Below are 27,624 nucleotides of genomic sequence, written 5' to 3' on the forward strand. Positions count from 1 at the left end.
TCTGGATGAGCGTTTTCCTGTTTGCTTATGGCGGAATACAGCTCATTGAGTGCGGTCTTAGTGCCAGCATCGGTCTGTGGTGGTATGTAGACAGCTACAAAAAATACAGATGAAAACTCTCTAGGTAGATAGTGTGGTCTATAGCTTATCATGAGATACTCTACCTCAGGCGAGCAAAACCTCAAGACTTCCTTAGATATCGTGCACCAGCTGTTGTTTACAAATATACATAGTCCACCCCTCCCCCCTTGTCTTACCAGACACCGCTGTTCTGTCCTGCCGATACAGTGTATAAGAACCCAGTTGTATGTTGATAAATTCGTTATTCAGCCACAACTCGATGAAGCATAAGATATTACTGTTTTTAATGTCTCGTTGGTAGTTTAACCTCTCTAGGGTAGGGGGCAGTATTTGCACGGCCGGATAAAAAACGTACCCGATTTAATCTGGTTATTACTACTGCCCAGAAACTAGAATATGCATATAATTATTGGCTTTGGATAGAAAACACCCTAAAGTTTCTAAAACTGTTTGAATGGTGTCTGTGAGTATAACAGAACTCATATGGCAGGCAAAAACCTGAGAAGATTCCTTACAGGAAGTGCCCTCTCTGACCATTTCTTGGGCTTCTACACTCTCTTTATTGAAAACGGAGGATCTCTGCTGTAACGTGACACTTCCTACGGCTCCCATAGGCTCTCAGAAGGCGGCAAAACGCTGAATGATGCCTTTGCAGGCCCTGGCTGAAAAACAGTAGCGCATTTGGATAGTGGTCGATCAGAGAACAATGAGACTGGAGGCGCGTGCACGAGGCGACACCATGTTTTTATTTTTTCGTCTTTGAACGAAAACAGGGTTTCCCGGTCGGAATATTATTGCTTTTTTACGAGAAAAATCGCATAAAAATTGATTTTAAACAGCGGTTGACATGCTTTGAAGTACGGTAATGGAATATTTAGAATTCTTTTGTCACGAAACGCGTCGGGCGCGTAACCCTTCGTCACCCTTCGGATAGTGTCTTGAACGCACAAACAAAACAGAGGATATTTGAACATAACTATGGATTATTTTGAACCAAACCAACATTTGTTATTGAAGTAGAAGTCCTGGGAGTGCATTCTGACGAAGAACAGCAAAGGTAATCACATTTTTCTAATAGTAAATCTGAGTTTGGTGAGGGCCAAACTTGGTGGGTGTCAAATTAGCTAGCCCGTGATGGCGAGCTATCTACTCAGAATATTGCAAAATGTGCTTTTGCCGAAAAGCTATTTTAAAATCGGACATAGCGATTGCATAAAGGAGTTCTGTATCTATTATTCTTAAAATAATTGTTATGTTTTTTGTGAACGTTTATCGTGAGTAATTTAGTAAATTCACCGGAAGTTTGCGGTGGGTATGCTAGTTCTGAACGTCACATGCTAATGTAAAAAGCTGTTTTTTGATATAAATATGAACTTGATTGAACAAAACATGCATGTATTGTATAATATAATGTCCTAGGAGTGTCATCTGATGAAGATCATCAAAGGTTAGTGCTGCATTTAGCTGTGGTTTGGGTTTATGTGACATTATATGCTCGCTTGAAAAATGGGTGTCTGATTATTTCTGGCTGGGTACTCTGCTGACATAATCTAATGTTTTGCTTTCGTTGTAAAGCCTTTTTGAAATCGGACAATGTGGTTAGATTAACGAGAGTCTTGTCTTTAAAATGGTGTAAAATAGTCATATGTTTGAGAAATTGAAGTAATTGCATTTCTAAGGTATTTGAATATCGCGCCACTCGATTCCACTGGCTGTTGACTAGGTGGGACGATTTCGTCCCACATACCCTAGAGAGGTTAATGCAGTAAAACACAGGATAGTTAGTCAAACTATGTAATTTTCCAACCTTTGGCAGTGATTACAGCCTCGAGTCTTCTTGGGTATGGCGCTACAAGCTTGGCACACCTGTATTTGGGGAGTTTTTCCCATTCTTCTCTGCAGATCCTCTCAAGCTCTGTCAGGTTAGATGGGGAGCATTGCTGCACAGCTATTTTCAGGTCTCTCCAGAGATGTTTGATCGAGTTAAAGTCCGGGCTGTTGCTGGGCAACTCAAGGCCCAAGGCAACTCAAGGCCACTCATGCATTGGCTTAGCTGTGTGCTTAGGGTTGTTGTCCTGCTGGAAGGCGAACCTTTGTCCCAGTCTGCGGTCTGGAGAAGGTTTTCATCAAGGATCTCTCTGTACTTTGTTCCGTTCATCTTTCCCCCGATCCTGACTAGTCTCTCAGTCCCTGCTGCTGAAAAACATCCTCACAGCATTCTGCTGCCACCACCCTTCTTCACTGTAGGGATGGTGCCAGTTTCCTCCAGACGTGACGCTTGGCATTCAGGACAAAGAGTTCAATCTTGATTTCACCAGACCAGAGAATATTGTTTCTCATGGTCTGAGAGTCCTTTAGGTGCCTTTTGGCAAACTCCAAGTGGGCTGTCATGTACCTTTTACTGAGGAGTGGCTTACGTCTGGCTACTCTACCATAAAGGCCTGATTGGTGGAGTGCTGCCGAGATTGTTGTCCACCTGGAAGATTCTCCCATCTCCACAGAGGAACTCTGGAGCTCTGTCAGAGTGACCATCGGGTTCTTGGTCACCTTCCTGACCAAGGCCCTTCTCCCCCGAGGCCACTGTGTTCTTGGGGACCTTCAATGCTGCAGAAATGCTTTGGTACCCTTCCCCAGATCTGTGCCTCGACACAATCCTGTCTCAGCGCTCTACGAACAATTCCTTTGACCTCATGGCTTGGTTTTTTCTTTGACATGCACTGTCAACTGTGGGACCTTATATATACAGGACTGTGCGTTTCCAAATCATGTCCAATCAATTGAACATTTTTGAAAATTAGTCACTGTTGTGCCGTCTTCACTGCACTGTCTGTGTAAAGGGACCACTTCAGGTCGTCAGAGATGTGCAGGCCTGAAGAACTTGAAGTTGAGGCCTTTACTGCAGCCCCGGCGATGTGGATGGGGGTGTGCTCTCTCTGCTGTCTCCTGTAGTCCACGATCAGCTCCTTCATTTTGTTGACGTTGCGGGAGAGGTTACTTTCCTGGCACTACTGTTCCAAGGCTCTCACCTCCTCCCTGTAGGCTGCCTCGTCGTTTTTGATAATCAGGCCAACCACTGTTGTGTCGTCAGCAAACTTGATGATTGAGTTGGAGACATGCGAGGCCACGCAGTCATGGGTGAACGGAGTACAGGAGGGGGCTGAGCACGCACCCCTGTGGAGTCCAGGACCCAGTTGCACAGGGAGGGGTTCAGACCCAGGGCCCTGAGCTTACTGATGAGCTTAGAGGGCACTATGATGTTAATTTTCTAAATATCTGTGTAGTGAGTACGCTAGTGTTCCTGTTTGTATGTTGACAATAAATGTTATTTATTTTTAGGAGATTCATTCCGATCATATCAAGCTGGTGGAAAACTGTTGGGAAAAGTCCCTTAGGTTTTCAAATGTCAAAACTAGTCTTAGAACACAAAACAATACTGTATTAAAAAATATATATATATATATATTACGTGTGTGTGTAATACTAAATATATATAGACAGAAATGACATATGATCAAAGTTTCAATAAAGAAATGTCAGTCAAATTGATTGGGTTAGTTTGTAACGTCACTGAAACGAGCCATTTTGTTCAGCACATCATCGCTGAGGAATTTGATTGTGGAGATGATGGCAGAAACTGAGGTTTTGTTTGAAACTGCCAGTGAGATGGGTGAAGCTAATAGTACAGAAAGTGAGAATGAGTGGGTTACAGTGGCGAAGAAAAGGGGAAACAAGAGAAGGAAAATAGGGTTTTGGATCAATGCTTCATGGGAAATTCGTTTAACGTCTCGAGGAAAATCTGGAGTGTTTTGGAGGAAAGTGTGTAGATGGTGAGAGTCACAAGAAGTGATCTTATTTTGATTTTTTGTGTGTCTGCCGAGCAGAAGAAGTGTGTTTTAAGACTCAAAAATATATCGGAGTGGAAGCTTTCCTGTATAGATTTTCGTAGCCGGGCAACTATCAAGGGGATTATTTCTGGGGTGGCGCAAGAAATAAAGGCAGAGGATATAACTGAAGACACCGATGGAGTGGTTGGTGCACGTTGATTGACCTGTATGATGGATGGAGAAAATATATTAACTTCATCCATGCTACTGTTCTTTGATGAAGAGTCTCTCCCTTCTCATATAAAGTTAGGATTCATGCTTTTTGTGCGTAAGCCCCTTCAGTGTCATAAATGTAAAAGATTTGGTAATGTGTCAAGTGTGTGCAAAAGGGAAGAGTATCATATGCCAGATGAAGTGAAATTCTGCAACTGTGGAGGTGAACATGCGCCTGAATTCCTGGAGTGCCCTGTTAGGGTGAAGGAGAATGAGGTGGCAAGGGTAAGGAGTGTCCAGCGTGTCTCTTATCTGGAGGGGGTGAGAAGATTGGAAGGAACGAGTGGCGGGGAAGAAACAATGGTAGTAGAGCTACCACGACCAGAGTTCTTAACAACTGAGGGATAGTGAAATTAAACATTTTTAATAGGTGGACTTTGTATTATTTATTGCAATGGGCATAAACTGTACAGCACACGTGGAGAAGAAGTCTAATAAAATTGAAATCATTGTGAATGCCACTGAACGTTTTTTGGTCTTTGTGATTTCACAGCCGAGTCCATGCAAGAATTCATGTCGGTGAATGTACCACCATGTATTTTGGAGTGGACTGTGATTGAAGAAGTGGGACGGGTTTTCTTGGTTTGTGTTTTATTATGTATGATGACGTTTTCCCATTTTCCCGCAATATTTTTGTAGTTTCTTATTCAACACCCCGTCCAGCTGGTGGCGGTAATGCACCATTAACATTGGATCCCAACCGCCGTTAACCCCCATGGAAGAAGGACGTCATCGCTGTGCGTCATTGTCACGAAAGGTGGGCTGGCAGATGCCTTTTCGAAACAACAATAACCTGTTGTCGCTCAGGTACGACCCTTTTCTTTTCACAAACATATATAATTTTTACATTGGTTAATATAGTCAATTGCCACGAATTCAGACTCTGAAATCTTTAATTGGTTCATCTTTGCTAGCTAACTTTAGCTTAGTAGCTAGCTAACTTCTATAGCTAACGTTAGCTAAATGGCGCGTTATGCAAGTTGGCCAGCCGTTGTATTTATATGTTGGGTAAATACAGAACTCGTGTGACTGAGGTATCTAACGTTTGTCTAATGTTTTGCTTAGCTTGTTAACGTTATCATGATATAGTTGACATGGAGAGCTTCTAGCTATATCAACTAGCCAGTGTGTAACTTCATGTCATTGCTAGCTAAGATGGCAAGCTGCTTCTAACCATTGTGTAACATCATGTCATTGCTAGTTAAAATAGTCAGTGAGGTGTTCTCTCATTTGTGTCTGGAAGTAGCAAGCTAGCTGCTTCTAGCTATATCATCTAGCCAGTGTGTAACATCATGCCATTGCTAGCCGATTACATGTTTACATTTTATCGAGACCGACTTACAGCAATGAGTGGATACATTTTTGTACTGGTCCCCCGTGGGACTCGAACCCACAACCCTGGCATTGCAAGTGCCATACTCTACCAACTGAGCCACAAAGACCGTGACGTTGCCAGATGCCTAACTATGTGCGCATTCGTAAATTCACTATGACTATCTACTCCGATTTCAGAGCACTCTCGCAGAATAACTGATGAATTAACGAATGCTCAACACTCGTTGAATATGGCCGGTGTCAGTAAACGTCGGCAAAAAAGGTGTAATTAAATGGTTGCCAGCTGCAGAGTTAATCACCAACGCTCTGGATAACATGAAAACTGCCTAATCCGCTCTGCTAGGACGAGTAAAATAGTCAGTGAGGTGTTAGCCAGTTAGCTTGGGTGCTTGACTGCCGTTGAGGTCAGAACGATCGGATCAACCCTACTCCTAGCTTGCTAGCTACTTCCAGACAAATGAGAGAACACCTCACTCTAACAATTTTACTCGCCCTAGCAGTGCTGGTTGGGCTGTTTTCGTGTTATCCAGAGCGTTGGCGACTAACTGCGCTTCTGGCAACAATTGTATTATGCCTTTTTGCCGTTTACTGACACCAGCCATAATCAACTGGTGTTGAGCTTTAGTAAATGCATCACTTGTTCTGCGCTCTGGCATACTCAGATGAGAGTGTTATGAAATCGGAGTAGATAGCCATAGTGAATTTACGAACACACCCTATTGTTCGTAAATTCACCCTGGAGTGCCAGAGAGCGCTTGTAAACTCTGAGCGTTTCGCACTCTGAACGCTCAGGCCGAGGAGTAGGGTTGATCCGAGTGTTCTGACCTCACAAAGGCAGTCAAGTTCCCAAGCTAACTGGCCAAAGTGAAATCACACTTTATTTGCCACATGCGCCGAATACAACAAGTGTAGACTTCACCTTGAAATGCTTACTTACAAGCCCTTAACCAACAGTTCAGTTCAAGAAGAAGAAAATATTTACCAAGTAGGCTAAAATAAAAAGTTATAATAAAATAACACAATAAGAATAACGATGCTATATACAGGGGGCACTGGTACTGAGTCAGTGTGCGGGGTACAGGCTAGTTGAGGTAATCTGTACATGTAGGTGGGGGTGAAGTAACTATCCATAGGTAACAACCAAACATCGAGTAGCAGCAGTGTACAAAGGGGGTGTACAATGTAAATTGTCCGGTGGCGATTTTTATGAATTGTTCAGCAGTCTTATGGCTTGGGGATAGAAGCTGTTGAGAAGCCTTTTGGTTCTAGACTTGGTGCTCCGGTACCGCTTGCCGTGCGGTAGCAGAGAAAACAGTCTATAACTTGGGTGACTGGAGTCTCTGACAATTTTATGGGCTTTCCTCTGACACCGCCTATTATATAGGTCCTGGATGGCAGGAAGCTTGGCCCCAGTGATGTACTGGGCGGTTCAGAGGAAAGCCCATAAAACTACCATCTGTAGCGCCTTACGGTCAGATGCCGAGCAGTTGCAATACCAGGCGGTGACGCAACTGGTCAGGTTGCTCTCGATGGTGCAGCTGTAGAAACTTTTGAGGATCTGGGGACCCATGCCAAATCTTCTCAATCTCCTGAGGGGGAAAAGGTTTTGTCGTGCCCTCTTCACGACTGTCTTTGGACCATGATAGTTCATTGGTGATGTGGACACCAAGGAACTTGAAACTCTCAACCCGCTCCACTGCAGCCCCGTCGATGTTAACACTTGACAGTTGGTCCGTGTATGCTTTGAGTACACGTCCTGGTATTTCGTCTGGCCCAGCGGCTTTCTGAATGTTGACTTGTTTAAAGGTTTTGTTCACATCGGCTACCGAGAGTGTTATCACACAGTCATCCAGAACAGCTTTGCTTGTTTGATGGCATGTCTGAGGGCATAGTGGGATTTCTTATAAGCGTCCGGATTAGCCTCCCACTCCTTGAAAGCGGCAGCTCTAGCATTTAGCTCGATGCGGATGCTGCATGTAATCCATGGCTTCTGGTTGGGATATGTACGTACAGTCACTGTGGGGACGACGTCATCGATGCACTTATTGATGAAGCCGATGACTGAGGTGGTGTGTTCCGCAATGCCATTGGATGAATCCCGCAACACATTCCAGTCTGTGCTAGCAAAACAGTCCTGTAGTGTAGCATCCACCTCATCTGACCACTTCCGTATTGAGTGAGTCACTGGTACTTCCTGCTTTAGTTTTTGCTTGTAAGCAGGAATCATGAGGATAGAATTATGGTCAGATTTGCCAAATGGAGGTCGGGGGAGAGCTTTCTATGCATCTCTGTGGGTGGAGTAAAGGTGGTCTAGGATTTTTTTCTCCCCCCTGGTTACACCAAAGTTGGTAAAACTGATTTAAGTTTGCCTTCATTTAAGTCCCCGGCCACTAGGAGCGCCGCTTCTTGGTGAGCATTTTCTTCTTTGCTTATGTCCTTATAGAGTTGGTTGAGAGCGGTCTTAGTGCCAGCTTCGTTTTGTGGTGGTAAATAGATGGCTATGAATAATACAGAAGAGAACTCTCTTGGTAGATAATGTGGTCTGCAGCTTATCATAAGGTGCTCTACCTCAGGCGAGCAATACCTCGAGACTTCTTTAATATTAGACATTGCATACCAGCTGTTATTGACAAAAAGACACACACCCCCACCCCTCATCTTACCAGAGGTAGCGTCTCTGTTTTGCCGGTGCATGGAAAATCCCGCTAGCTCTTTGTTGTCCGTATCTTCGTTCAGCCACGTCTCGGTGAAACATAAGATGTTGCAGTTTTTAATGTCCCGTTGGTAGGATAATCTTAATAGTAGATTATCAATTTTATTTTCCAATGATTGCACGTTAACAAGAAGAATGGAAGGCATTGTGAGTTTACTCGCTCGCCTCTGGATTCTCAGAAGGATCCCCGATCTGCATCCCCTTTTTCGGCGTCTTCACGCAAAAAGTGTGGATCTGGGCCTGTTCCAATGAAAGCAGGATATCCTTCTCGTCGGACCCGTTAAAGGAAAAAGTTTCTTCCAGTCCGTGGTGAGTACTCGCTTTTCTGATGTCCATAAGTTATTTTCGGTCATAAGAGACGGTAGCAGCAACATTATCGACACAATACTTAAAAAATAAGTTACTCAAAAAAATGGCACAATTGGTTGGGAGAATGTGAAACGTCAGCCATGTTCTTCGGTGCCATTTTTCCATTTTTGGGAAATCCCCGAGCTGACAAGGTAAAAATATGTCGTTCTGCCCCTGAGCAAGGCAGTTAACCACTGTTCCCCGGGCACTAAAGACGTTGATGTCCATTTAGGTTAAATGCAGAAGACTCATTTCAGGTGAATACATTGTTGGCCAACTGACTAGGTATCCCCCTTTCCTTTTCCCAAAGTTGGCTAGCTTGCTAGCTAACTACTGGGGGTGCATTCGTAAAGTCATTCTGGCTATCTATTCCGATTTCAGAGCACTTTGGTCTGTGTCAATTCGATTGTGAGTTAACTTGCCACCTAGTTTGGTTCATGATAGAATGGCTCTATGTATAGTTAGGTTGTTAGTCGAAAAGATCATGTCAAAATAATACATTGATTCTGTCAGCTGAAGAATAGGCCTAGTCTTAGGGATGCCGAAGAAGTTCCAGGGTGAGAACTCCAAGGCGGTCACTGCCAAGGCCCGCAAGGCAGAGGCCAAAGCAGTGGAAGACGCCCGCAAGAAGAAAGAGCTGGAGGATGCACTATGGCAGGAGAACGACAAACATGTCCTGAAGAAAGAACAGAGGAAGGTGAGACCTTTCGCACTCTGTTTCCTATTCTCACACGGGGTCAAATAGTCTGCAGTAGTATTATATTGGGCTATATCACAATCCAGTATCTGGCTATGTATGTACAGACACCACGCTCTAGAATCTACTGAATGTTGAAGTGAACCTGATTATTTAGGCTTGACTTTAAATGTCCCCTCTCGGAACCTGCAGGATGACAAGGAGAAAAAGCGCCTTGAGGCCCTGGAGCGAAAGAAGGAGAACCAGCGGCTCTTAGATGAGGAGGCTGCAAAGATTAAGGGCAAGGCCAAGGAGGCTGCTGCTGCTGCTGCTGTGGTGGCAGGCAAAGTGACTCGGGCCCAGATTGAGGAGACGCTGCGTGTCGAGCAGCAGCTACAACAGCAGGAGCAACCCAAAGAGAAAGGCAATGACCTCACCAATATACCTTGAATCATTAACCAGGCTCTCTTTCCTCTCCGGGTTCTGTTGTATTCTTATGGTCTCCCTCTCCTCTGTTTGTGTCCACAGAGAAGAGTCACCTGGAGACGCCCCTGGAGGAGAATGTAAATCGCATCATCCCTGAGGAAGGTGTTGTAGAGGCTAGAACCATAGAGGATGCCATTGCCATGCTCAGGTACAGAATACTGTATAGGCATAACCTCTCAATGTTGCTTTTGTAGGGGGTAACAATGTTAAGGTTACAGGCGAGAACCAGGGGAGCCTTTCCATTGGTGTACCATACCGTTATCAACAAAGTGGGTTTGGTGTGCCTTCAGAAAGTATTAACAATCCTTTACTTTTTTTCACATATTGTTCTTAGTCTAAATTTAAAATGTATAACATTTTGATTTTGTGTCACTGATCTACACACAATACCCCATCATGTCGAAGTGGAATTGTTTTTAGAAATGAATTAAAAATGAAAATCTGAAATGTCTTCAGTCAATATGTATTCAACCCTTTTGTTATGGCAAGTCTAAGTAAGTTCAGGAGTAAAAATGTGTTTAATAAGTCACAATTTGCATGGATTCACTGTATGCAATGATAGTGTTTAAAATTATTTTTAAATGACAACCCAATCTCTATACCCCCCACACACAATTATCTGTAAGGTCCCTCAGTCGAGCAATGAATTTCATGCACAGATTCAACCACAAAGAACAGGGAGGTTTTCCAATGTTTCGCAAAGAAGGGCGCCTATTGGTAGTTGACATTTAATATCTCTTTGAGAAAGGTGAAGTTATTAATTACACTTTGGATGGTGTATCAATACACCCAGTCACTACAAAGATACAGGCACCCTTCCTAACTCGGTTGCCGGAGAGGAAGGAAACCGCTCAGGGATTTCACCATGAGGCCAATGGTGATTTTAAAACCATTAGTGTAATGGCTGAGATGGGAGGTAATTGACGATGAATCAACATTGTAGTTACTCCATAATACTAACCCAAATGAAAGCGTGAAAAGACGTAAACCTGTACAGATTACAAAATATTCCAAAACATGTATCCTGTTTGCAATAAGGCACTAAAGAAATTCACTTTTTGTCCTGAATACAAAGTGTTAAGTTTGGGGGAAAATCCATATGTTGGTGGTGGCTGCATCATGTTATGGGTATACTTGTTATTGGCAAGGGAGTTTTTCAGGATAAAAAATAAATGGAATAGAGCTAAGCACATGCAAAATCCTATAGGAAAACCTGGTTCAGTCTGCTTTCCAACAGACATTTGGAGACAAATTCACCTTTTCAGCAGGACAATTACTTGAAACCCAAGGGCAAATATACACTGCAGTTGCTTACCAAGACGACATTGAATGTTCTTGAGTGGCCTAGTTACAGTTTTGACTTAAATTGGCTTGGAAGTCTATGGAAAGACTTACATGTCTGTCTAGCAATGATCAACAACCAACTTGACAGAGCTTGAACAATTTAAAAAAAAAAAAATAATGTGCAAATGTTTTGCAATCCAGCTGTGCAAAGCTCTTAGACTTTCTTCCACTTTGACAGAGTATTTTGTGTAGATTGTTAACAAAAAATGTAAATGGAATCCATTTTAATCCCACTTTGTAACACAACAAATGTGGAAAAATTCAAAGGGTGTGAATTCTTTCTGAAGGCACTGTATAACATCAGTTACTTCTCATACTCTAGGCTATATAAAAGATGAAGCAGGCATGGCAGGTATCATAAGTATGAGGTTCCATAGAATAGCTAAAGTGAGAAGTCGAGATGGCCAAATTTCAACCCGTCCTCTTGTGTGTTTCTTTCCCAGCACGGCTGAAGAGCTCGACCGCCACCCAGAGCGCAGGGTGAAGGCAGCGTTCGCCGCGTTCGAGGATCTGAACATGCCCCTCCTTAAAAAAGAGAACCCCAACATGCGGCTGTCGCAGCTCAAACAGCAACTGAAAAAGGAGTGGATGAAGTCGCCAGAGAACCCACTGAACCAGCGCTTTGCCAACTACAACACAAAGTGAACCAACTTCAGCAGCAGCTAATACAAAACTGTCTACCTATGCACATTGGACCTTACAATGGAAGATGCCCCCAACCTATAATTATTCCCCCATTTATGAATGTGTTGCTGGAAAAGCAGCACTCATTCCCTAGGAAGGACCTCCGATGCAAGGAATCACCTTGGGACATCCGCTTGTTTCGTTCCGATTTGACAAAGAAAAGCAAACCCCTTCCCCCAACCAATGTTCCTGATGATTTTATTTTACTGTGCATGTCCACTTGTGAAGCATCTCGGCAGTTTCTGGATTTTATTCCCACTGTCAGTTTTTGGCTCTTATGTTGAAAAGGGATTAAAGTCATTTATTTCAGTTCACAATACACTAACATATCTAATTCTTTCTGAGAATGAGACTACAGGTATGTGATCTGCACTCTTGCCTATCGTAATCGCCTCCATTTAACCGACGATGATAATAATAACCCACATAAGAAAATATCATGACCAGAGCCAGTTGTTGACTTGTAAGAATACTGGCTTGTTATAAACTGCCATTTTGAGCACCATTGGAAATGACTACCCCTTTTCTCTATGATAAAGTGTCTCGTGGCACCTGTTCCCCATCCTAACAAGGCCTTATTAGGTGCACCTACTCAATACATCAATACTGTTGTTGCTAATCCTGGTATCATGCAATATTAGGCCTGCATCTGCTTTCAGGTTACATTGAATTGTATGTAGATTGTTATTGCTTTTTTGTAAGTGAAATTTGAAAAGACTACAAAAAAAAAAAATTCTAATCTCAAATTCATGTAAATCTAAATAACCCCCAAACAACGTAATGCGGGTTTACGTACCATTTTCTCGCCTTCATGATTTTGAGAGTTTATGTAAAAAGGCCGTCTCGTTTATTGAAAGCATACAGCTCACATCTCTTGTCAGTCGTGTTTTCGGAGCTGCAGCTAAGAAGTGTCTCCTAACACCCACCACTTCTGTTTCAACATTTTCAACATTTAGCACAAGTGGGTTTTTAAAATTCACTGCATTTTGATCTACACTCATTTAGCCACTTAAATAGACTTTCAGCCGTGTGCATGCCTTACATTAGTGCTCTTTTTCAGCCAGGTTTCCATCTGAAGAGGATACTGAAAGCTGTGTTCTGGTTCTGTCCTTCTCCTCCCCAAGGCATTTACTGCACTGCTGGAAGTAGAAACAAGTCATCTGTACGCGACTGAACTCTGATTTGAAGTGCACACATGTTCACTCCCTTTCATAGATTTAAAATGAATAGACTAGTGTAAGGAATACTTGCACAAATCCAGTGCTTTTAAACACATGATGGAGTCAACAAGTGCACACTTACAGTAAAAAGGAAGGGAATTGGAATTCATCCCACATGTGACTCATCTTTTGTTCCCAGTGGCTCCTGAATTTGACTCTCATGCTATGCCACTGGATGACACTCAGCAGACTATGCGCACATCCTCATCCATTTAGTTAATTGCTGATCTATAAGATATCTTATCAATTTAATATTTATAAGGTGGAATCGGCTGTTGGCATTTATACAGGAATACAGTATTGTGTAGGCATGCCTTTTACTCTGCTACAATACTGTTATAGATGCCAATACCATTCAGGTGTAAGAAGTTACTGTGGAATATATTAGTCAAAACCCTCTTATCCAAGTAAATCTGCATAGGTAGTGTTCAAATTAAAGTTGTAACTGAGAGGACGACCAATAAATATCATTACCGTATTTGCTGTTAAATCAACTGTCTTTTTGTTTTTAATTTATGCCACATTTATATTACAATTCACTTGAACACAGTTATACATTGACCTTTGAAGCTCGGCAAATATTTATTTGGTTTATGACCGTGTCCTGTGCTGCCTTTCTTTACAATGTTTTTTTTAAAGCACAGCAACATTCAAACAGCAGCCTGCTGACCAAGCATGCAGTGGTCTTTGTAACTTTGCCTGCCACCAGTTTGAAAGAGCGTAACAATGTATTACTAACAGGAAATGCTTACAGCTTCACCTCAATGGCTTTTTGAAAGTAGCTGGGTGTCAGAATTAATGATTGTTTAATTATACTGAACAAAAATATAAATGCAACAATTTGAAAGATTTTACTGAGTTAGAGCTAATATGAGGAAATCGGTCAATTTAAATAAATGCATTAGGCACTAATCTATGGATTTCACATGACTGGGAATACAGATATGCATTTGTTGGTCACAGATACCTTAAAAAAGGTAGGATCATGGCTCAGAAAACCAGTCAGTATCTAGTGTGACCATCATTTACCTCATACAGCGTGGCGCATCTCTTTTGCATAAAGTTGATCAGGCTGTTGATTGTGGCCTGTGGAATGTTGTCCCACTTTTCAATGGCTGTGCAAAGTTGCTGGTTATTGGTGGGATCTGGAACTAGCTGTCGTACACGTCGATCCAGAGCATCCAAAACATACTCAATGGGTAACATGTCTGGTGACTATGCAGGCCATGGAAGAACTGGGACATTTTCAGCTTCCAGTAATTATGTACAGATCTTTGTGACATGGGGCCGTGCATTATCATGCTGAAACATGAGGTGATGGCGGCAGATGAATGGCACGAAATCTGGCCATCATGATCTTGTCACTTTATCTCTTTGCATTCAAATTGCCATCGATAAAATGCAACTGTGTTCATTGTCCGTAGCTTATGCCTGCCCATACCATAACCCCACCTCCACCATGGGGTACTCGGTTCACGACGTTGACATCAAACCGCTCGCCCACACGACGCCATACATGTGGTCTGCGGTTGTAAGGCCGTTTAGACGTACTGCCAAATTCTCTAAAATTTGGCTTATGGTAGAGAAATGAACATTAAATTATCTTGCAACAGCTCTGGTGGACATTCCTGCAGTCAGCATGCCAATGGCACGCTCCCTCAAAACTTGAGACATCTGTGGCATTGTGTTGTGTGACAAAAGTGCACATTTTAGAGTGGCCTTTTATTGTCCCCAGCACAATGTGCACCTGTGTAATGATTATGCTGTTTAATCAGCTTCTTCATATGCCACACCTTTTAGAGAAATAAGCTTTTTGTGTGTATGGAGCATTTTATTTTTTATTTCAGAACATGAAACATGGGACCAACACTTTACATGTTGCGTTTATATTTTTGTTCAGTTTATATATGATTGTTCATTCAAATGTCATAACTCCACGTTTTTGAACCTTCAGAGTCGCTCTTGGTGAGAGACAATCCTTGGTATCCAATGTGATTAAGCCCTCAACTATAGTAAATAACTACATGAAGCGTAATATAACACTTTTATTAAGCCTATAGGTTTAATTATGTATACATAAGTAAATGGCCTAATGACCACATGAAGCACTGTGTATGTTGTCAAATGCATTATTAAATCCAATGTTTTATGATTACTTGCTATGGCAAAAGCCAATGCCACTTTTGGACAATAGGCTGATGCAAGTTTTATAATTTATGACAACTGTATATACGATAGACAATTAATAGCTGTATATAATGTAGAAGTGTCCCAAGCACCCCTTAAATGGGGAAGTTGGTTTGGAGCAGAAAGCTTGGATTGCTATTACAAACCTAAAAACTTCCCCTGTTTATGATTGAAGAATGAATGACAACCTGTGTGTCAGGAGGATATATAACATACATTGAGAACAACAAGTCAGTTGTCTAGTGTGCGACAGATTTGACGTGATGTATTATGTTCAGGTGATCTCACTCATGTGCAGATTAAAGAAACGTTGGCCCCTTCACAGTTTGTCTTTATGATTCCTTGCATATTATTTCCTCAACTCTTTCTCAAGCGTATTGGAGAAGACCCAAGGTCCTACACGAGACCTTTTTCTCCGGTGCGTTTTTAAAAGGAGAGAGGATGCAAGGAAAGATGAATGAGAAAGAGGCTTTGTGTGGTCCTTGTGGCGGAGGAGATAAGAGGCTCTGTGTAGGCTTTTGAACCACGAAACATCAATGACAAGTTTCTCTGACCCCTAATTGACTATTCTGCTTTGAAAGCACCGGCCGACACCCCATACAACCAACGGTTCTTTTAGCTATCTATGGGGCTGCTTTGAGTCCATTTATGTATGTGTGAAGTGTGAATTGGTCCTTATTGCTTAGATCTGATGTCACATCATTTTCTGTATCCCGCACGGACCTAATGCTTTGTCCCCCATTGTATTTGCATGCCAGGCCTTTAATAAGCCCAGCAGCTGCCCTTTCTTCAGTTTGAATCCTAATGATCACTTTCAAAGGAAAGCGGCCCTATCTCAAGTGTTGAGCACTAGGAAGTCTGCTGTCTGGCTCCCACTTCAAAAGCCTTTCGAGCGGTGCCCTGCCCCGGCACTGGCCAAGATCACCTCCAAGTTGTGTGTGGCTTTCTACAAGGAGAGTGAGAGAAACGTATCTGAAGGAATAAGGTAAGAGTCTCTGGGCTACGGGGGTCTAGTCAGTTATTTCACATGCTTTGGGTTGATAGAGCAGAGAAAGGTAATAAATGGGAGATTTTTTTCTCCCTAAAGAGTCATACAATTGATACATTTGTTAAGCAAGCAAAGAGAGGGTCTGATAGTTGTTCAGTGCACAATATTGTGAACTGCATTTAACCAGATCCTTGTGGAGTTTCTTGAATATTATGTAGTCGTTTGATAAATTAGGCTAGGTTTCTTGTCCCGGGGGCAAGTATCTGCGGTCGGTGCATTAGGACACTGTTAGACGGAAATGTAAAATCAATTGAATAATATGTGATTCTAATAATTTTCTAAAATAAATAGTACTGTGGATGTTTTACCATCACCACATTCTACAAGCTCAGTTGGAAAATACATAAGGCTAAAGAATGACAAAGGTTAGCGTACACACAAAGGTTTTATATATGGTGTATTCAACATTGATAACCCAGTTATGGTTGACAATTTAGGTTTATATATGTCCTTAGTCCCTACATCTGTAGCAATGGTGATATCCCTGTTTGAGGAAGATTCCTAGCAGAGGGGCTCATCTGGTTTCGACAGGATCTCCCCAGTCTCACTTTGGGAGACAGTTATACACAGGTCTCCTAAAAATGTTTTATCTGTTAGAAGTCCTATGTTTGATTTAGATCTTTGTTAGCTTTTGCCGTAAAATGTAGAGCATGTAGTTCACTTAAAATGATATCTTATTGGTCAGATACTTTACAGCTTTTAAGAGGGAGTTGTGTCAATGTCTCTGTATAGCATTCCTTCATGTTTTCTCTGCTTTCTTACAGATTATTTTTGTGTGAACCCAACGGTCTTTTAGCGGGATGACTGTAATACACCATGAATATGGACACAGCAACCTGAATAACCTGATTAAATAGGTTATTAATAATATTATGGACTGAATCTGATTTTTTTCCCCCCCAGTTATGATCAACAATGCATTGGCTATTGCACATGGTTATACCAACATAAGCAGTTGGGTTGAAAATGCGAAACATTTCCATTTGAATCTGGAATCCTTCCAAGCAAAGTCTTTTCAGTTCATCAATGTAAACAGTGTTACAAGTGACAAGATTTTCCCATTAAGTTCATGTTCAACTAACTTGCCAGCATCACCGTTTTTTCAAAATTCATAAAATTATTAAACAATTCTTAGTTAACTAACAAAAACTAAAAGTTGATTAAAAAGACAGTTAAAAACAACAAAATATGAATAAAATATACAACATGTACAGGAATCATTAAGTTAAGCTGCCATCGGATTCCGGGGCATCACCCAAGTCGGTGCTACACATTGGTAGTACGGAGGAGTAGCTAGCCAGCTACTTACAGAGTCCGTAAGGAGAGGCTGAGGACGGCGGGGACAGCGAGGTGTGGTAAAGGCTCCGGACCAGTCTCTGACTGACTCTGATATGACCACCGACCTCCCTTGCTGTGACCAAAATGCTCCCCCCATCCCTCCACCGCTCACTGTTCTACCTCCATTCTTGCTTCAACTCCCTGATTTTTGATTTTCTTGTATCTCGTTATGTTCATTGAAATTTGGTTCCTTGTATGTGTTACTGCAATTCAGCTTTTAGCTGCCATAGTACACAGGAAATTAAATAAATAATTATCATCATACATTATGAGGCTGGTTCTGGTCAAACCCACCAATGCAACGCGTCGGCTCGATTCAACAGGAGACGCTTGCAACGACCAAGACCCGGATCACTGCAACTCACGAGGGCAGTCCCTACCAGACAAAGCCCCTGAGGTCATGCAGTATCGCTACTCTGGAACTGCCCTCCAGCCCCAAACGTCAATACTAGAGCAGAGCAATAACAGCATTTCCACTTCCACTTCTCCGCCACAGGCTACTCCAAATGGAGTCGCTCCACCAAGGAAATCTCCACCATTAAAAACTACACTGTCAAAACTGAGCAATCAAGATCTCCTCCTTTTTTGTAGCCAGGTGGGTGGTACTCTTGAACTGCAGCGCGAAAGCCCACTGTTGGCCGAGTGGCATGGGACCACGATGGGACGTCCTGATGAGGACTGTGGCTCTGTTTGCTATTCTCCTAGTACAAAACATGGATCAGAGGTGGCCGGTTTCCAGCCACAATCAAAGCAGGGCTTCTTGAAGGACTGCCTCTCCACATTCTCAAAAAAGGGAACTCCTCCTTCTCTACAGTATACCCACTCCTATCCTCAGAACTCCCTGGTGTCATCGTCATCCCGCTTTTTCAGGCAGAAACCAAGTCAAGAGGATCCCTCAATAGAGACTGTCAATCACGAGAAGGATAATTTCACATCCCGATGCAGGGGAGAAGACGGGCTGAAGGAGTATAATCAATGGCAGCAGCAGACCCATAATCATTTCAAGATTAAAGAGCATAACCTACCACCAGTCTCAACTACTGAAAGAACAGAACCTTCGCTCAATATACCTCTGAATAGCAATGAGTCAAGTAAAGTTAGGCAGCTCTTGGTTTTGTCTCAATCTCAGGACCAACAGCAACTTCCCTTAGATACGCAACACCAATGGATCCTAGGAAACGGTTTACCTAGCTACTGTGCCAATGAGTGTGGAGTACATTGTGGAAGCCAACAACCTTACTTAAACCAGCAACTACAGCAACACCCTCAAAGGCAGCATTGTTGTGAACATCTTAGCACCCTAAAATGCCATCAGTGTTCTCTCTACCCATCCAGCAGCAGCCCGCGAGTGAAGAATTCATTCCCGGCTACTAGCGACAAAAGCAGTGTTCACTCCTCTTCCAGTAGCCAGCGGTGGCCGGAGAACCATCAACTAGAGGGAGAAGGGCAACGACAAGGGGAGCAACAGGTACATCCTCATACCAAAAAGGTTGGCCATGTTGGTTCAACGCCTTCCCTGTCCAAGAGCAGTAGCCCACTCCCTCCCGACACAGTTGTAACAAGCGCTAAATACAATGGGGATGTTGGGAGACCCCTGAGCAGCCTAGGAGCTTCGCCACCCAACCTTTCAGAGCTGGACTCAGTGAGACAAGAGCCCCTCCAGACTCTCCACAGGTCCGTCCTGGAGGAGGTGTTCTCCAAAGGCCTCAGTGAGGACAATAGTAAGGCCAACAGCGAGGGAGGAGGAGACGCGCCACAGAAGAGGACTAAGGACATTGGCTACAGATTGGGCCAGCGTAGAGCACTATTTGGAAAGCGCAAACAGTTGAGCGACTATGCTTTGATCTTTGGGATGTTTGGGATTGTTGTCATGGTGATGGAGACGGAACTGTCCTGGGGGGTTTACACGAAGGTAAGAAATGTGTCTATTGCAGTGGATTGACCCGTCATAATGTCATGCAGCATTAGAGGTCTACCATGAATATCAGGCATAGAGTAATAGTAAGACAATATGTTTTAAAAAGGGGATCTTAATTGTCTATCTTCTCTGCAGGAATCCTCATACTCATTCGCTCTGAAATGCCTTGTCAGCCTTTCAACTGCTGTATTGCTTGGCCTCATTGTGATGTACCATGCACGGGAAATACAGGTGATATGCCACCATCACTATCTCTACATTAATATTACAGTTTTTCCCCTTGCTCTCTTTTCCCCCACATCTAAATATCCTTGTTTGCCCTTCTCTCCTTACATCTACACACACAGCTTTTCATGGTGGACAATGCAGCTGATGACTGGAGGATTGCTATGACGTATGAGCGGATCTTTCTGGTTGTGCTGGAGCTGCTGGTCTGTGCCATCCACCCCATTCCGGGCCAGTACATCTTCACCTGGACAGCCCGGCTGGCCTTCACCTACACACCCTCATTGACCAATGCCGACGTGGACCTCGTCCTCTCCATCCCCATGTTCCTCAGGCTCTACCTAATCGGTCGCGTCATGCTGCTGCACAGCAAGCTTTTCACGGACGCCTCATCGCGCAGCATCGGCGCCCTCAATAAGATCAACTTCAACACGCGGTTCGTCATGAAGACACTCATGACCATCTGCCCCGGCACGGTGCTGCTGGTCTTCAGTGTCTCTTGTTGGATCATCGCGGCGTGGACGGTGCGTGTATGTGAGAGGTACAGGCCCCAGACACAGTAGGCATTCCATCAACACTGTATCCCTACAACCCAGTACATTTCTCAGTGAAGAAGATCCTTATGTAAGATGAATGCCTCTCTTGATTAGGGTTAGCTCAAGATGTTGATATGGACTTCTACTATGCCTCTTTGCTTGATATATAATGAAACATACATAAATGTATGGTATACAGTATAAGATGTTATACTGTAAAAAATAGATATGTGATTATTATAATACATGTATATTTTTTGTTCCTCCAGGTATCATGACGCACAGGAAGTGACCAATAACTTCCTTGGGGCCATGTGGCTCATCTCTATCACCTTTCTCTCCATTGGTTATGGAGACATGGTCCCTCACACTTACTGTGGAAAGGGTGTGTGTCTGCTGACTGGAATCATGGTATGTTTCCTATGCATCCGCAAGTGTCAAAAGAGATCTATGACATTCAGGATGAGGCAGCTCTAAGGTGTTGTTAAGTTCTAATTTCTCAGAATAAAAACTCAACAGACACTATGAAAGCTTAACCAAGTTTTTTCTTCCCAGAGGATCAATACAGCTGCATTAGACAAAAACCTTTTCATACAAACACTGATATTTAACCCTTCCTCCTAGGCTGAGTCTCCTCCGACACATCTGTATAAACATTGTATCTTTACTGCTAGGCACGACACTAAGTGATACGGGCCATAAACTTTTCTTTCTCCATTAACCTGACCTGACCTCGAACCCCTTCATCACTAATCCATGGCTCACTCCCCTTATCAATGCCTGCCACATGTGATCGCTTTCCCTACACTCAGTACATTCCAAGCTTAATTGCACACACTATATACCTTCTTCCTACAGATAAGCATTAGCTTCTGGTGTAGACCCTCTAAACCTAAGCACTCAATATTTCAATAGAATACCTGAAAGTTAACCCTATCCCAAGTTTAGGAGTTAGTACCCAGAACCACATCAGTGTAATCCGAGAAGGGGTTTGTAGTTGGATGAACTTTGGTGATAATACACTGATACACTGACCATACTGGCAACAGCAACAAAAACATATACGGTACATGTGTTATTATATTGAATAAATAATATCTAATGAGATATAAAGACAACACTTTTACTCATGAAAAAGTATTACTGCCTTTGTCTTTTCTCCCCAGGGGGCTGGCTGCACTGCCCTGGTGGTTGCTGTAGTTGCCAGGAAGTCTGAGTTGACCAGAGCTGAGAAGCATGTTCACAACTTCATGATGGACACTCAGCTCTATAAACGAGTAAGTGGACATTAGAGTTCTTCATGGCTCCAAAATGTTGGGTCTGACCCAAACTGAACCCGTGGATTTATGACCCTAACCTGATACGTATCGGATAATCAAAATGTTTTTTGAAGAGACATTATAAATAAAGACAATGCTCCCCAATCAGCAACCTAGTAAGCAAAATGTTGTTGACAAGACGTTGAAGATGCGTCTTTGTCTGACATTGAAGCCACTTTAGTTTTCAAGGCGCATTTTAAGACATTATCAAGGCGTCTTTTAACAGATGTTGAAAAGACGACTCTGCCGGTAGTTGGAAAGACTCTGCCGGACCTCCTATTGACATCCAGTTTTAGTTGAAAAGACGTCTATTTTGGTTGTTGTTTCTACGGCAAAATATCAATGAAGAAAACATTATGCCAAGTTATTATGTCCCAATAAAAGCAAAATGGGGCAAAATGGAGATTAAAGTATCGATTACTCATTATTGTTTCTATCTGTCACTTTCACTTATGTCAGACTTTTCAAAAGCTTCAGAACTGGCAGTGATCATGTTTGAAATTTACTGACACAACCAACAGAATATTTGAACTACAACAACATTCTCAGAAACAGTTACAGCAACTGAACCCTTGCAAAGTACACAGAGTATAATTGTAATGAGCTCTGCCCCCAAACAAGGACAGCCTTTAAAATCTGGACCAATCATAGACTAGTATTATTTGGCAAATCAAGGCCGGTCCAGACAAGACTAAATCTGTGATGGTCACCGACTTGACAAAAGTGATCCGCTCAAACACGCCCAAGGCCAGGGTGGATGGACCAAATATCTACCAATAATAAACGTCCATAGATCTCCTGCGTCAATCGGTGCTCACTGGGTTTGGCTGTCATGTTATTAACTGTAGGCCTGGATCATAATCATGACAACTTAATAATCATGACAACTTTTGAATTGTACTGTGTGTGTGTATATGTATCTTTTATATACACTACCGTTTTATATACACTACCGTTCAAAAGTTTGGGGTCACTTAGAAATGTCCTTGTTTTTGAAAGAAAACCTTTTTTTTGTCCATTAAAATAACATCAAATTGATCAGAAATACAGTGTAGACATTGTTAATGTTGTAAATGACTATTGTAGCTGGAAACGGCTGATTTCTTTATGGAATATCTACAAAGGCATACAGAGGCCCATTATCAGCAACCATCACTCCTGTGTTCAAATGGCACGTTGTGTTAGCTAATCCAAGTTTATCATTTTAAAAGACTAATTGATCATTAGAAAACCCTTTTGCAATTATGTTAGCACAGCTGAAAACTGTTATGCTAATTAAAGAAGCAATAAAACTGGCCTTCTTTAGACTAGTTGAGTATCTGGAGCATCAGCATTTGTGGGTTTGATTACAGGCTCAAAATGGCCAGACACAAATAACTTTCTTCTGAAACTCGTCAGTCTATTCTTGTTCTGAGAAATGAAGGCTATTCCAAGCGAGAAATTGCCAAGAAACTGAAGATCTGGTACAACACTGTGTACTACTCCCTTCACAGAACAGCGCAAACTGGCTCTAACCAGAATACCTACCATCATAGTACTGTACCAAAACATTTCTCTGTTTTCTGGACTGTTCCCTACAGGTGAAAAACACAGCTGCCAATGTACTCAGAGAGACATGGCTTATCTACAAACACACCAAGTTAGTCAAGAAGATCGATCACGCCAGGGTACGCAAACATCAGCGGAAATTTCTGCAAGCCATTCACCAGTAAGTAGTGTGCCTTTTCAAACCATTGTTAAATAAATAGTTGATGTGTGTATATCTGTGAGTATGTTATGCAGCCTAAATTACCCCTTTGCCCTCCATAACTCACTTCCACTTCACTTTCCCCTAGACTGCGCAGAGTCAAACTGGAACAGATGAAACTCACCGACCAGGCTAACACACTTGTGGATCTAGCCAAGGTGCACCTTCATGATCATCTTCATTAAGCACCTTCATTATCATCATATTTAATTCATATATTTCTTTCTAAACCCTGAGCACAAGTTTGACACACCGTTTTTGCGCCACAGACTCAGAACATGATGTACGACCTGGTGTCTGACCTGCAGCTGCGCAGCGAGGAGCTGGATAGGAGGATTGGTAGTTTGGACGACAAACTGGACTCCATCCTAGTCAATCTGCAGGCCCTACCCAGCCTGCTCTCCCAGGCGGTCACACAGCAGCACAAGGACTTCCTGGATGGCTTGGCCCACCGTGTACGGAAAGCCTCGTCGGAATCTGAGCTTCACTGGGTTCCCGCTAGGTGCCAACGGTCCCTTTCCACTGCACCACAAACAATACCTTACAGCTGACAGCCTAGCCACATTGCCACTATTGTGACCTTAAATTATGTATTTAATAATGTATCTCATACTACCCCAGGGACAGGGATATTTTATCCTCTGACAATGAATTTGAGCATGGTTATATCTCTCCAGCCCCATCCCTCAGCTGTTTACTAAAAGAAGTAGCGGGTGGCGGTTTGTTGTTTTCCAAATCTTGGATTGCCAGTCTGTGAACTTAGGCCATTCTTAAATTGCGGTGGCATTTAGGCATGGCATTTTGGGAAAAAGTAACTTTTTTTCTAGATTTTATATTTATTTAGATGTATGTTGGTACTGTACCAGTCAAAAGTTTGGACACACCTACTCATTCAAGGGTTTTTCTTTATTTGTACTAAAACTATGAAATAACACATATGGAATCATGTAGTAACCCAAAAAGTGTTAAACAAATCTAAATATATTTCATATTTGAGATTCTTCAAAGTAGCCACACTTTGCCTTGATGACAGTTTTGCACACTCTTGGTATTCTCTCCACCAGCTTCACCTGGAATGCTTTTCCAACCGTCTTGAAGGAGTTCCCACCTATGCTGAGCACTTGTTGGCTGCTTTTCCTTCACTCTGCAGTCCAACTCATCCCAAACCATCTCAGATGGGTTGATGTCGGGTGATTGTGGAGGCCAGGTCATCTGATGCAGCACTCTCCTTTGTCAATTAGCCCTTACACAGCCTGGAGGTGGGTTTTGGGTCATTGTCCTGTTGAAAAACAAATGATAGTGCAAATCAGATGGGATGGCGTATTGCTGCAGAATGCTGTGGTAGCCATGCTGGTTAAGTGAGCCTTGAATTCTAAATAAATCAGTGTCAAAGCACCTCCACACCATCACACCTCCTCCTCCATGCTTCACGGTGGGAACCACACATGCCGAGATCATTCGTTCACCTACTCTGCGTCTCACAAAGACACAGCGTTTGGAATCAAAAATCTAATTTGAACTCATCAGACCAAAGGACACAATTCCACTGGTCTAATGTCTATTGCTCGTGTTTCTTGGGCCAAGCAAGTCTCTTCTTATTGGTGTCCTTTATTTGGGTTACAATTTCTGAGGCTGGTAACGCTAATGAACTTATCCTCTGCAGCAGATGGTTTTTGCGACTGCACTTGAAGAAACTTTAAAAGTTCTTGAAATTTTCTGGATTGACTGACCTTCATGTCTTAATGTAATGATGGACTGTCATTTCTCTTTGCTTATTTGAGCTGTTCTTGCCATAATATGGAGTTGGTCTTTTACCAAATAGGGTTATCTTCTATATACCACCACTACCTTGCCACATCACAGCTGATTGGCTCAAACGCATTAAGGAAAGAAATTCCCCAAATGTACTTTTAACAAGGCACACCTGTTAATTGAAATGCATTCCAGGTGACTACCTCCTGAAGCTGGTTGAGAGAATGCCAAGAGTGTGCAAAGCTGTCATCAAGGCAAAGGGTGGCTACTTTGAAGAATCTCAAATATAAAATATATTTTGTTTAACACTTTTTTGGTTACTACATGATTCCATGTGTTGTTTTATAGTTTTGATGTCTTCACTATTATTCTACAATGTAGAAAATAGTAAAAAGAAAAGAAAAATCCGGGATGTAGGTGTGTCCAAACTTCTGACTGGTACTGTACATCGTCCCATTCTTAATCAACAAATATGGTAGCTTAATTAGTCAATAATTTGTACCATTATAATAACATTGTGCCACCAGTGGGAGTAGTAACACCAATGATGGTAAAACTAATGACAAATTGGAGGTAATTGAGGATTTTCTTTCAATTGTGGGCCACATATGCTCAAGTCTGTCATTAATCATAAAAAAATATTTTACTATTAATTGTGTACACTGAGTATACAACTTTAAGAACACCTGCTATTTCCATGACCTACAGTGCATTCAGAAAGTATTCAGACCCCTAGACTTTTCCCAGATGTTGTTATGCTACAGCCTTATTCTAAAATTGATACAATTATTGTTCTTAATCAATCTACCCACAATACCCCATAATGACAAAACAAAACTGTTTTTTTGATTTTTTTGCAAATGTATAAAAAAAATTAAAAATACCTTATTTACATAAGTCTTCAAACCCTTTGCTATGAGACTACATTGAGCTCAGGTGCATCCTATTTCCATTGATCATCCTTGATGTTTCTACAACTTGATTGGAGTCCACCTGTGGTAAATTCAATTGATTGGACATGATTTGGAAAGGTACACACCTGTCTATATAAGGTCCCACAGTTGACAGTGCATGGCCTCCATCATTCTGAAATGGAAGAAGTTTGGAACCACCAAGACTCTTCCTAGAGCTGGCTGCCCAGCTAAACTGAGCAATCGGGGGAGAAGGGCCTTGGTTAGGGAGGTGACCAAGAACCCGATGGTCATTCTGACAGAGCTCCACAGTTCCTTTGTGGAGGAAGAACCTTCCAGAAGGACAATCATCTCTGCAGCACTCTACCAATCCGGCCTTTATGGTAGAGTGGCCACTCCTCAGTAAAAGGCACAAGACAGCCCGCTTGGAGTTTGCCAAAAGGCACCTAAAGGACTCTCAGACCATGAGAAACAAGATTCTCTGGTCTGATGAAACCAAGATTGAACTCTTTGGCCTGAATGCCAAGTGTCATGTCTGTGGGAAACCTGGCACCATCCCTATGGTGAAGCATGGTGGGGGCAGCATAATGCTGTGGGGATGTTTTTCAGCGGCAGGGACTGGGAGGGAATGATGAACGGAGTAAAGTACATGAAAACCTGCTCCAGAGAGCTCAGGGCGAACCCGATTCAACATCTCTGGAGAGTCCGGAAAATAGCTGTGCAGCGACGCTCCCAATCCAACCTGAAAGAGCTTGAGTGGATCTGAAGAGAAGAATCAAATCAAATCAAATTTATTTATATAGCCCTTCGTACATCAGCTGATATCTCAAAGTGCTGTACAGAAACCCAGCCTAAAACCCCAAACAGCAAGCAAAGCATGTGAAAGAAGCACGGTGGCTAGGAAAAACTCCCTAGGAAAAACTCCCTAGAAAGGCCAAAAACCTAGGAAGAAACCTAGAGAGGAACCAGGCTATGAGGGGTGGCCAGTCCTCTTCTGGCTGTGCAGGGTGGATATTATAACAGAACATGGTCAAGATGTTAAAATGTTCATAAATGACCAGCATGGTCAAATAATAATAATCATAGTAGTTGTCGAGGGTGCAACAAGCACGTCCAGTGAACAGGTCAGGGTTCCATAGCCGCAGGCAGAACAGTTGAAACTGGAGCAGCAGCACGGCCAGGTGGACTGGGGACAGCAAGGAGTCATCATACCAGGTTGTCCTGAGGCATGGTCCTAGGGCTCAGGTCCTCCGAGAGAAAGACAGAAAGAGAGAATTAGAGAGAGCATATTTAAATTCACACAGGACACCGGATAAGACAAGAGAAATACTCCAGATGTAACAGACTGACCCTAGCCCCCCGACACATAAACTACTGCAGCATAAATACTGGCGGCTGAGACAGGAGGGATCAGAAGACACTGTGGCCCCATCCGATGATACCCCCGGACAGGGCCAAACAGGCAGGATGTAACCCCACCCACTTTGCCAAAGCACAGCCCCCACACCACTAGAGGGATGTCTCCAACCACCAACTTACCGTCCTAAGACAAGGCCGAGTATAGCCCACAACGATCTCCGCCATGGCACAACCCAAGGGGGGGCAGGAGAAACTCCTCAAATACAGGTGTTCCAAGCTTGTTGTGTCATACCAAAGAAG

At 42.7% G+C, this 27,624-nt stretch overlaps 2 protein-coding genes and 1 non-coding gene across 5 annotated transcripts; 2 read left to right on the forward strand and 1 right to left on the reverse strand.

Annotated features, from left to right (window-relative positions):
- The first annotated feature begins 4,797 nt into the window (after positions 1-4,797).
- Positions 4,798-13,474, forward strand: LOC106613655 (coiled-coil domain-containing protein 124). 2 transcript variants are annotated; one of them, XM_014216146.3, is made up of 6 exons: positions 4,863-4,985; positions 8,406-8,535; positions 9,088-9,271; positions 9,464-9,674; positions 9,779-9,884; positions 11,524-13,474. In XM_014216146.3, exons 3-6 carry the CDS (start codon positions 9,113-9,115, stop codon positions 11,723-11,725), a joined length of 678 nt encoding a protein of 225 aa, XP_014071621.1. In that variant the 5' UTR covers positions 4,863-4,985; positions 8,406-8,535; positions 9,088-9,112; the 3' UTR covers positions 11,726-13,474. The 2 variants fall into 2 exon arrangements, with proteins under 2 accessions (XP_014071620.1, XP_014071621.1); XM_014216145.3 differs by lacking the exon at positions 8,406-8,535 and having other exon boundaries at positions 4,798-4,985.
- trnaa-ugc (transfer RNA alanine (anticodon UGC)) lies at positions 5,548-5,620 on the reverse strand. Its single transcript has one exon. It is a non-coding gene; the product is annotated as a tRNA-Ala (tRNA).
- Positions 13,475-18,091: 4,617 nt separating the features above from the next.
- Positions 18,092-24,136, forward strand: LOC106613656 (small conductance calcium-activated potassium channel protein 1-like). 2 transcript variants are annotated; one of them, XM_045687426.2, is made up of 8 exons: positions 18,092-19,469; positions 19,611-19,706; positions 19,823-20,259; positions 20,506-20,647; positions 21,403-21,513; positions 23,136-23,263; positions 23,391-23,460; positions 23,572-24,136. In XM_045687426.2, exons 1-8 carry the CDS (start codon positions 18,216-18,218, stop codon positions 23,851-23,853), a joined length of 2,520 nt encoding a protein of 839 aa, XP_045543382.1. In that variant the 5' UTR covers positions 18,092-18,215; the 3' UTR covers positions 23,854-24,136. The 2 variants fall into 2 exon arrangements, with proteins under 2 accessions (XP_045543382.1, XP_014071622.1); XM_014216147.2 differs by having other exon boundaries at positions 19,823-20,241.
- Positions 24,137-27,624: the final 3,488 nt, after the last annotated feature.

The sequence above is a fragment of the Salmo salar genome, chromosome 10 (genome assembly GCF_965601325.2).
Source record: "Salmo salar chromosome 10, fSalSal1, whole genome shotgun sequence".
NCBI lineage: Eukaryota > Metazoa > Chordata > Actinopteri > Salmoniformes > Salmonidae > Salmo > Salmo salar.

Excerpts from the sequence above, each read along its gene's own strand:
- LOC106613655 (XM_014216145.3), top strand. The coding sequence starts at position 9,113 with ATGCCGAAGAAGTTCCAGGGTGAGAACTCCAAGGCGGTCACTGCCAAG. Across the intron at positions 9,675-9,778 it reads GGAGCAACCCAAAGAGAAAG|AGAAGAGTCACCTGGAGACG; the intron begins GCAATGACCTCA and ends TTGTGTCCACAG. Across the intron at positions 9,885-11,523 it reads GATGCCATTGCCATGCTCAG|CACGGCTGAAGAGCTCGACC; the intron begins GTACAGAATACT and ends TTTCTTTCCCAG.
- LOC106613656 (XM_045687426.2), top strand. The coding sequence starts at position 18,216 with ATGGGACGTCCTGATGAGGACTGTGGCTCTGTTTGCTATTCTCCTAGT. Across the intron at positions 20,260-20,505 it reads AGGTACAGGCCCCAGACACA|GTATCATGACGCACAGGAAG; the intron begins GTAGGCATTCCA and ends TTGTTCCTCCAG. Across the intron at positions 20,648-21,402 it reads GTCTGCTGACTGGAATCATG|GGGGCTGGCTGCACTGCCCT; the intron begins GTATGTTTCCTA and ends TTTTCTCCCCAG.